We start from the raw sequence: 11,027 nt of genomic DNA, 5'->3' as shown, positions 1-11,027 counted from the left end.
AAAATAATAAAATAATAAAGTTACGGCTTTATGGAGACTTTATGACTACACTCTATTTTTGTATAAAACCATAACTATGACTGGGCGCCACGTATCGCATAATGCCTGAGGGTGGGACTTTATGACTACACATGGTCTAAGATCATATGTAGTGGATGGAGCCCCTTTATGGATGTTGTGCGACATGTGTCGTCACATTAGCATATGAGTTTTTTTGGCAAAAAGGTGTGTAATTGATGGAACCCCAACAATCATTACCTTATTATTATTTTATAATTATTATTATCAAAAACAATAACATATAAAAAACCCACAAATCAAAACCAACTCTCCCCCCCTTTCATGGCGCCCATAGCGCACCGGCAGTGTTCGCGGCGCTATACGACGCTACGAGGGTGGGAACCCCCACTGCATATGTTCTTAAAGTTTTAAAGAACACTTTCTACAAGGAAAGGAAATCGAAGCAAAAAAGAAAAGAAGAGAAAATGCAATTTAAAGTTACTTTATCAAATCAGATAAACTTTTATATTAATCTTAGTCTTTGAAAGACAAAAAATGCAATTTTTATGTCGTAAATTGCTAGGATTCTTTTGCTTGTGATAAACCACTCGAAGCAATAGGAACACATTCAAATACATTATCAACTAGCATCAACTGTGAGATCGAAGGTGAATAGTTGTTGGTGTTTAATTAAGAAACCATGACACGGAATTAATATGTTAATAGTGGCTTAATAGGTAATAGTAACTTTTTAAAAAATACAGAAAGTTTATGAACACTTGAAATTCTGAATTATTAACTTTTTATAATAATTAACGTTAAAAAAAACACTTTTCCGCCTAGAGGCCTTTGACGCTGTGGGTGATGCCGATGTTATGAAAGGATAACCCAAATCGACCTATTTATAAGTAAATAGATCAAAGTTGCTACCTTAAAGTCTAGAGATGTTAATTACATTTTGTTTCTGCAACAAAACGTTGCAGTGCATTGATTCTTACAAAACAATTTTAACACAACCAATAATTTTTTGCGCGCTATTATTTTCTTCCAATGAACCACTTGATTATAGTGGATAGCTTTCCTCTTTTACCACAACCGAAGAAATTAGGCCTATTGCCTTTTAGACCTTCATAATTCAAAACCAAGATGAGAATTTTAGTGATTTACCTTAAAATGGAAGCTTCAGACTTGCTACAAAGCATCAACTCAAATTTCATAAAAACAAAACAAAACAAAACAAAATCATCAAGCTTAATAGTCCTTGAAAGCATTATACGATGACGTACATTCCCAAATCCTCATTACCAAGATAATTAACTAGCACGCATCATCAAAATCACAAACTTTTGGGCGTACAATGCCTGTGAAAACGGGAGTCGTACCAATTTTTAAGCATCTTCATCAGTTCTGCATCAACATAAACATTTGGACTAATCTCAATTATCCGTGCCTTCTTTAGCACATTTGACTTGACCATTATAAGTTTCACAAATTTCATCTGATGAGGTGAGTTTTTGAACTTTTCTACCACCAATATTGTATAAAGATGATCTAACTTCCAATTTGGGTAGATTTCTGGATTAAGAAAGCTGATGGGGATTCTTTGAACAGGCCGGCAACGTCACATAATTATACATCTAATACAAAACACACAAAAATTATCAATAGAAGTATAAACAGCCACTGCCGTAAATAATTTACCTTAAAAGTAATTCTCTCCAATAAAGGGGAGCTCCTGATGATACAAAGGACATAATCTATCTGGTCTTGTACCGTTAAGCACACTTTCTAAGACAGATAACTGAGATAGACTAGTGGGTTCAATTCATGTATGGTTGGTTAAACAAATATGCTCAAGCTCGGCGCTTGGAGATTGTATAAATGGATTGGGCAACTTGTCAATGTACACTAGGTACGTATGAAACATGTCACTATTAATAGTACCTGTAAAACCTTCTTTCGGTGGGGTTGACACAGAAACATTTAATTTTTGTTCATTTGGTGATACAAATAGTCACTTTCAAATAGTTTGGCGCATTAATTTGGCTCATTTATCTTTGAGCTAAATCTTCAGGTTTAGATGGAATTGACAAACCACTTGAAGTAGTAGGAACAAATGCATTATGGATTAGCAAAAACGGTGAGATGTAGGTAATTAAACAGTCCTTAAAAGCACTATACACAAAATTATTCAAATCCACGATGATTATTTTAGTAATATGCCTAACATGACAACTCCAGACTTGATAAAAAGCATAAACTCAAAGTTCATAAACACAAAACCAAATAATTAAAACGCATACATAATAGTCCTTAAAAGCACTATGAGATGACAATCGATAATCCAACCAAGAAAACTAACTAGTTGCAAAAGTTTATGGGCGTTCAATAGTTAACTTTGCAAAAGGGGATGCCCGCGGAAATGGGAGTAATACCAAATCTCTAAGCATCTTTAGTTCTTCATCAATAGAAACATTCTCATCGAGCCAAATCCTTGTTTTCTTTAGCACAAGTGACTTAGCCATGATGAGCTTCACAAATTCCATCTGAAGAGGTAAGTTGCTAAACTTAACCATAACCAATCTCTCAAGATGATCCAACTTCAAATCTGGGTAGTCTTCTAGATTAAGAAAGTTGATGGGGGTATGTCGAACCAGTAACCTCACATTATCATACATCTGATTACAAAACATGTTAAAGATGTCAATAGAAGTATAAACAGCCATTAACATAAATAAATACTAATAAAACTATTACCATAATAACGATTTTCTCCAATAAAGGGGAACTCCTGATCAAACAAAGGACAGAGGAAATCTGGTTTTGTTCCATCAAGCACACTTCTAAATCTAGACGTCTGAGATAGACTAGCGAAGTTGGAAGCTTATGTGGCATTCCACCTACACACAAGTGCTTTAACAAAATAACGAAGCCAACATTAGCAAACACAATATTCTTACATCAAATGCAGTCGAACGTTAACCTAAATACTACCAACCTTCATATAATACTGATAGATCTCCAAAGTCTGAATCAAAGGAACACATTGTAGAAGATCAGCAAATGAAAATTTGTTTCCTACTGGTACAAAGTCATGAATGCTTTCTTGAGAATCTTCATCCTGCATTAAAATACCAAATATATATAGTCATGTATAATAACCGAAGGAGCTTTATATATATATTTGGACCATACCAAACTGATATACTCAAGCAGCGGGCAATTGGAGAGGAACCTTTGAAGCATTTTAGCAGAAACCTTAACAGACACAAACGTGATGCTCTTCAAACAACTAAATTTGTTAAACAGTAGTGGTGGTTCAAATGCACAATCTTGGAGATGTATACTTTCTAGTCCTTGCAATGAAAAGAAAGAAGGGGAAAGCTTGTAGAAGCTTTCACCATTCAAGAAGGTAAAATCTTTCACACAATTTATCTTCGCAAGGTAACTTATTATCTGTGCAAACTCAGATTGCATATCATCATCGCCAACCGAAATGTTGAACTCTACTATTGTGAGACCGTTGTGTAGCAGCAATACCTGGAACATGGCATTGGCAATCTTATATCTGAACAACCGCTCGCACACACAATTAGATGGTATTTCAACCATATCGTTTGCAAACTTAAGTTTAGGCATGTCGTGCCAACTGTACCACCATTTCTTTGACAAAACGCTCGTTCTCACTGCATCTTGAAGTGGCATAAGACTTAGAATACTTCCAATCATGTTTTGAGGAAGGGTGCTAATGATATCTGAATTTATGCATTGTGTTCTTTTACCACCACCTGTTGGATTTTCATGCTCCATAATGCTACTGCTGCAGGGCAGAATGCAAAACAAAATCAAAACACTTAATGATTCAAAAATCTTTCTTCTTTAGACTCCGAAATTAGATTTACTGCAAACAACGGAAAATAAAAAAATTGATAAAAGTAATGCCAAATGTATAATTTTGACAAGTAGGGATCAACAAACATCAAAATCAAGTAGTAATACACCATCGCTTAATATATTCTAACCTAATTCATTTTTATCATTACGAACTAAACATATCCGAACTTGCACAATTATACATTTTTATCATTAAGAACGAAAGGTTAAGTAAATCAAATCAAATATACATAATTGTATCAAATTCTGGATATTTTTAAGAAACAGCATTAATAGTGGCAACGAAGTCATCTATCCAGCGATTTAAAAAATTGTTTACGTACTGGCTCGTCTTAGATCCTTTCTTGCAACCTGATTTGAAACTTCATCATCAACTGTTATATGAAGCTGAATTTGAGACAGCTTGCAATCAGATCCGGGGCTTGCCGAAATGAGACTTCGGCCTTTTGAAAGATGTAAAATGCTTCAGAAACTGAATTTAACTTTTTAAACCCTAGTGGTGCCTTTCTCAACATGTAGGGTTTGAGTCCAGTGTAGTCACTGGTGTAATATTATGAGTAATTTTATTGTTGTTAATTACAAAACTATTTAAACCCATGAAGTGATGCCTATAACAAAACAATTTGAATACATCTGAAAGAAAGACTGAATTCGAATTACCTCTAATCTAGGGTTTCATTGTCGACTGTATCATCAAGCTGAATTTGAGACAGTTTGCATTCAGATCTGGGGTTTCCCGACTGTGTCGGCTAAAATTTCGTTTGGAAAGATGTGAAATGCTTTGGAAAATGAGTTTAACTATTTAAAGTAACCCTAGGGGCCGGGGCTATTTTCAACAGGTAGGGTTCGAGTCAAGTGTAGTCAATGGTGTTACAAAATTATAAATAAAAAAAAACTATTTAAACCCATGGAGTAGACCCATGTGTTCATCTTAAACTTTTGTGGAACTTTAGATTTGGTGCACAATCACATTTTAATACCAAATGTATTATTATGCAAAATAAAAAAAAAGTTGGATCACTGAGCCAACTAGATAAATAAGGAGAGAAATTGTTGCAACTCAACTCTGCACGAGTAGAAATTTGGAGAATCAGGTTGCACTAGGATGGAGAAATGGATCGTCTTGAGTCGTTTATACAAAACAAAATATCATTAGTCTTGTCACAGAAGACCGTGGGTGCATTGCCATGACGAACTTCTAGTGTGAGAATCAGTATTTGTGAAAGAAGATATTTAAAGTTAAAAGAAACAAATAGGATTTTGGTCTATGCTTTAATTGGAAGGAGAAATGGATCATGCTAGGTCATTCATACCAAATATAAATTTATCGTGAGTCTTGAGCAGGAGGACCACGAGGCTCGTGCCATCCAGCATGAGAATCAGTACATATAAGAAGATGATTTAAGTTAATATTAATGAACAAGATTTAGGTGATTGAAGGAAAATTGAATGTTCTTTCCGTTGGGGAATAGAGCTTATAAACCCGAAAATGGATTGTAGCTTTTAATGTTATTCATTATGGCGTTTTGTGGCCACTCATGGTGCTTTATATATAACATGTCGGGAACACTTATGGTTATGTGTCTTGCCCAAAACGATTAATCATTGGTAATTATGTAACTAGTGGACTTGCACTAAATGTTCCGCAGCTTAGACATGGTTTAAATTGATTTTTTTTGTAGGTGCTTTGTTCAACGGATTAATATCGCTTGGACATGGTTAAATATATAGTTATCTTTGCATTAAGTTTGTCGTGATTGCCTTGACATGCTTTATTAACTGTGAGCCTTATTGACGATTAGACATTTCTGTTATGTTCAATCAGAAGTTCTCCGGTTGAGTTGTAACATCAACAAATGTAAACTTGTTTTGTTTTGTTGCAACGTCAAAGTTTTTTGATATCCATTCTGCATTAAATACCATATATGTGCCTCTAAAATTATATAATGATAAATAGAAGGAGCTTCACAAATGGTTAGTTTATATGCATGGATCTTACCAAAAAGGGTTCATCGAGTAGCAGACAACTGGAGAGGAACCGATGAAGCATTTTAGCAGAAAACTTTGTAGGTCCCGTGACCGGATCAAACAATACAACAAACTAAGAACTAGTTGTCTTGGATCAACCTCTCTACTAGTTGGCGGAAATAACTAGTAAGGACCGAGATCTCGGATCTCGTGGTGTGTGTGTTAGGGCCGAAAGTAAGGAGAGGGTGAGGGAGGAGGAGAGAGTTTAGTGTTTAGATACTTAGGTTTTGCAAAAGGTTACTTGAGTATGGTTTTACACACACAATATATAGTGTGTGTAATCCATACTCTATTTTCATAAACAAATACCCAATGGGCTCCAATTACACAAGGCCTCGGGTCCAATACATACAAACGTAAACAAGCATAAACGTAAACTAAGAAGTTACAAATACGAAAGACTATTAAACAAAACCGGGCCTTACAAACTTAACATTCGTAAACAATATCCTCCTCAACCTACTAAATCCACCAAATGTTAATGGAGGTTCAAAAGCACAATTTTGAAGATGTATGTGTTTTAATCCTTTTAACTGAAAAGAAAGAAAGGTAGGATGTAGTAGCCATCTTGTAGGTCTCCTAATAACCGGGTCTAATATAACGAACGAATTTGTTCATGATAAACGATTGAGATGGGGGCGGTGAAATCAAACGATCAAACATATAATGTAAAGATAATATGAATAGTGAATGATTATGTAATTGGTTAAAAGATTCATAATATTAAAGAACCGATCCCACCCATGGTAGGCTCCTCTTGGGTGATTAATTACACCATAAAAAACACACACATAAAGACAACAAATGTTCCCTATTTATAGCTAAACACAAATATTCTAGAAGTTCTTTCCGTTGATGATAAATGTGTGCACCAAAGCTCTCGTTTCGAATCTGGAATTCTCGACAAATTTAAGTGAATGATTGACAAAAGTATATTTAACGGCTTTCGCCACAGATATCACAAGTCACAACTTTCGGCCTTACAATCACCTCATTGACTTATGATATAAAATAAAGCCTCTTTGTTTCAATTTACCCCCTAAAGGTATGACCCACCTAATATTACTTAATATTATTCATGAAGGAGTTCTCGCTTCTTTATCCATTCTCTCATATCTTAAGTTATATAGGCATGAGATGAGCTCGAATATCCACAAATCGATTTCGCATTATCGGATTCAACGATCAAATGACAAAACTTATTATTTCCTTTTCAAATTCAAATCCAATTTGTTTGAAGTTCACCGCACAGATGCAACTTCCTGAATGTCTTGGAAAAAAATATAAATAATAAGTTTTGAACACTCGATCAAACTACGACAAAAAACCCGATAAATTGACTTATTTTGGTCAACCCGAAAAATAACCAATTCTCAGCCAAAAATCTTCCACATAATCTGTCCAAATAAACAATTTCAGTTTTCATATGATAGCTTAAGTTGAAGTTGAAACATGAACCAGCCAAAGAAAACATGCATCAATCCAACTCTTAGCTAAAACCTCAGCCAAAGTAGGTTAGAAGCAGGCCAGCCCACAAAAAACTAGAACAAAAAATATCCCGGAGACTTGAAGACCCAAACCCTAGCATCATTCTATCGGCCGTCATCCATTTTGACCTTGCCGGAAACCGATCGCTGATGACATCACCGCCGTCCGCCACATCACGGAACATCCATCATCCAACACAAGCCCACCACCACACATAGTAAATAAAACCCTAACGACCACACAATTAAAACTCAACACACCAAACATAAACAGTTAACATTCAGATCTAGAGTTGACCACAGCAGTCACCACCACCCTCCGCCGGAAAGCCAACATCACCCTCTTTAAAACCACTGAAAATTTAGATATACAAACACAAGATGAATTTCGAGCATCTTTATTTCCCCAGATTTTCAAACTTTATTTCCAAAACTTCAACGTATCTTCAAAAACTTTAAGAAATTAATGTCTCGGTTCAGGTAATTGCGGAATTATAACATGAATATCAAGAACAAAGGTGAGTTAATTGATTCGGCCCGCTTTGATACCGATTATAGGTCTCCTGATAACCGGATCTAACATAACGAACGGATTTGTTCATACTAAACGATTGAGACGAGTGCGATGAAATCAAACGATCGAACATATAATGTAAAGATAATATGAATTGTGAATGATTCCGTAATCGGTGTAAAAGATTCATAATATTTTAAATGGGCTTTTACCGTACAAAATAAGCGTACTGAGTACGTAATACACAGACTATAAGCAAATTGAAAGAAATACACAATCCTAATAATAATATAAAATTTTAGCCCTACATTTATCCACTATAATCCAATGGAATTTGAAAACAAAGATATCTTGAATTGAAAATTATTTCAATTCAAATACTTCTTCTGTCCCATTATAAGTGCCCACATCTCCTTTTTTATTTGTCATGTTACAAGTGTCCACTTTCAAAATTTATTAGCCAATTTTCAAGTTTACACTTAAACACACAACTAACATTAATAAACAATATTGATGGACCCACTTTTCAAAGGCATTATTGACATTTGGTAAGAAAAAAAAGTAATCATTCAATCCATCTTAAACTTTGTGTTTTTCAAACATGGACATTTATAATGGGACGAAGGGAGTAAAAATTGTGTTGCAGAATGATCTATAAAACAAATGATACAATTTCATTCCTCATCTAAATTAGGAGTGCTTCTAAAGTCCGCTTCTACCCCGTACTACGAGTGAAAGATAAAATTTAATGACTACCATTAGCAGCCCAAGCAAGACTTATTATATCCATGTGAATTATGTTTCTTATCTTTATGATAGAATTATTCCATTATTGCTCACTAATAATAGGAGAATGAATGGTCTAGAGTCAAAAAGGAATTCTGACCGAACACTATTAACCAATAAAAAAAGTCCATTTCAAAAAACTTTTTATGATTAATAATCGAGAAATACTAAACACAAGTAAAATAACAAATCACACTACAAAGGAATGTTACTAATGGAACATCTAGTAATGAAATAAGAGAGCACAATCCTTTTTTTTTCTTGCCGTTTTAAGTAAAAATAGGTCAATCGCTATCTATTACAAACTTTTATCCTATTTGATCTAATCCGTACCCTTTCTGATTGTAAAGGAGTTAGAAGATAGTATATTATACTTTTGACGAGGGGGTTAACAAAAAGAATCATTTTTTTTCACGTTTTTTTCTATAAATTATCCATCTTAATCTAATAGTGATTTTAATCTAATAGTGATTAAATGCCTTAGAGATTTTCGTGAGTCTATATATGTAGATTACAGTATAAAAATAGAAATAACTTCCCCCAACTGGTAGTTATATCAATACCAAATAAGTAGACATTACATTAGTATTGGAAAGGAATCGGGAAGTCTTGCTTCAACCATTAAAATAAAATCTTTCTGTTCATTTTGGATTCAAAGATTTCCAGTTTCCAATCTTTTACAAAATCCGCATAACGGATGTTTAAAATCAACCAAGTATTAACAGCCCCCTTATTCTGTTCTGGCGGGCTAAAATTAGGTTGAGTTATATCATCATAACAGAGTAAGAGATTTCAAATTGTTTGTTGATGAGGCGGCACCCGGACAGTCCCCGCCTTACCACTCGGCCATGCCGGCAAAATGATCCACAATAGGAATTTTTTTACCTTTTTTGTTAGATTATCCAATTTTAGTTTATTGTACTTACAACCCCTTTTAAATTCTTTTTTTTTAACTATAATTATCAAAATTAGAAAAGAAACCTCATTTCCCCTTTTGATTGTCTCTTATTGTATAGTATCTCAAAACACACAATGCCAAAAAGCTTCCCCTCACTTTTCTATCGAAATATAAAATTTATATATTCACACAAAAAAATCTGAATTTTTGCATAAACGGAATATTCGTTGACTGAGAATTCGTAATGATTCTTGGATTTGAATTTAAAATTTGGTTTGCCAAACGACATAAGAAAATACAAATTGATATATATTTGATTTATTCTTTTAAATAGAAAAATCCTTCTCAATTTCCATTATAACATAAATGATAAGTATATGTAGACCCTATAATGGAAATTGCTACACGGATACTAATTGACTATTTAGAGTATGTTGCCTATAAATATAAAAATAAAGGGATTTTATTGTAACAAAAAACGGCCCGGTGGGTATTGGCCGGCCAAACAAAAAACGCACTTTGAATAAAATAAAACAAGGTCTTCTTTTTATCAGTCTATTAATTTGATCTTTCGTGCGTCTAAATGGAATTGCTAATTCTATAATAACGATAAATAATGTGGAAGAAATACTTAATTTAATCCTTAGTTGATGTCTAATGTAACAAAGTAATTATCTTTTTCAGTTGGGAGTGATGGCTAAGTGGACGAAAGTGGTGGATTGCTAATACGTTGTACGAGTTATTCGTGCCAAGGGTTTGAATCCCTCTCTTTCCATTTCCACTGATGACTTTCTATATTTTTCTAGTTTAAGTGTGTGGAATAACTAATAGAAAATAAAAATATAAAGAAAATTATGAAATAAAGCCAGAAAACAATTTACTCTTCACATCCTAGATCATTGGTAGGAATCCAAAGATGAAGAGAGAAACAAAGAATATTACTATTGTGTAAACGAAAAGTTTGAGAGTAAGTATTACACAGCCTCCAAGATCATTTTTTAATAAAAAAGAGAGAAAAGAAAATATAATAGATCCTCCGTTTTATATCACATATCTTATTTCGACACCAATAAATGAATTCTATAATAGTAAAAAAATGTAGATCCTCTATTTTTATATCCATATCTTATTTCGACACCTAGAAATGAATTCTAAAATAGTAAAAAATGTTCAGAAATTTAAATGAACTTGTTAGGTTGAAATTTTAAAATAGAGTCTTTGATTACCAGAAACGCACATACTCGGTCGTTTTCGTTCATCCCATGTGAATTATGTCCCTTATCTCTATGATAGAATTATTCCATTATTGCTCACTAATAATAGTAGAATGAACGGTCCAGAGTCAAAAAGGGATTTTGGCCGAACACTATTGATGAACCAATCAAAAAAATCCATTTCAAAAATTTCTATATGATTTATA

The 11,027-nt window shown here is 33.8% G+C and overlaps 1 protein-coding gene across 1 annotated transcript; it reads right to left on the bottom strand.

The window, feature by feature from the left end:
- Positions 1 to 1,580: 1,580 nt before the first annotated feature.
- LOC143617554 (F-box/FBD/LRR-repeat protein At1g13570-like) lies at positions 1,581 to 4,675 on the bottom strand. Its single transcript, XM_077090077.1, has 4 exons — positions 3,196 to 4,675; positions 2,999 to 3,121; positions 2,436 to 2,678; positions 1,581 to 1,637 (listed from the first exon to the last, which is right to left on the bottom strand). Exons 1-4 carry the CDS (start codon positions 3,808 to 3,810, stop codon positions 1,581 to 1,583), a joined length of 1,038 nt encoding a protein of 345 aa, XP_076946192.1. The 5' UTR covers positions 3,811 to 4,675.
- Positions 4,676 to 11,027: the final 6,352 nt, after the last annotated feature.

The sequence above is a fragment of the Bidens hawaiensis genome, unplaced genomic scaffold (genome assembly GCF_021521415.1).
Source record: "Bidens hawaiensis isolate Kalapana, Puna unplaced genomic scaffold, B.hawaiensis_p1.1 tig00055374_1, whole genome shotgun sequence".
Classification (NCBI taxonomy): Eukaryota; Viridiplantae; Streptophyta; class Magnoliopsida; order Asterales; family Asteraceae; genus Bidens; species Bidens hawaiensis.
The sequence above is the reverse complement of the archived record's forward strand: the minus strand, read 5'-3'. Positions and strand labels throughout refer to the sequence as shown.

What these genes read in the sequence shown, in the direction of transcription:
- LOC143617554 (XM_077090077.1), bottom strand. Translation starts at nt 3,810, where the DNA reads ATGGAGCATGAAAATCCAACAGGTGGTGGTAAAAGAACACAATGCATA. An exon ending in TCTATCAGTATTATATGAAG is followed by an intron (nt 2,679 to 2,998) that starts GTTGGTAGTATT and finishes TTTTGTAATCAG; the next exon opens with ATGTATGATAATGTGAGGTT. An exon ending in TAAAGATGCTTAGAGATTTG is followed by an intron (nt 1,638 to 2,435) that starts GTATTACTCCCA and finishes GTTTTGTATTAG; the next exon opens with ATGTATAATTATGTGACGTT.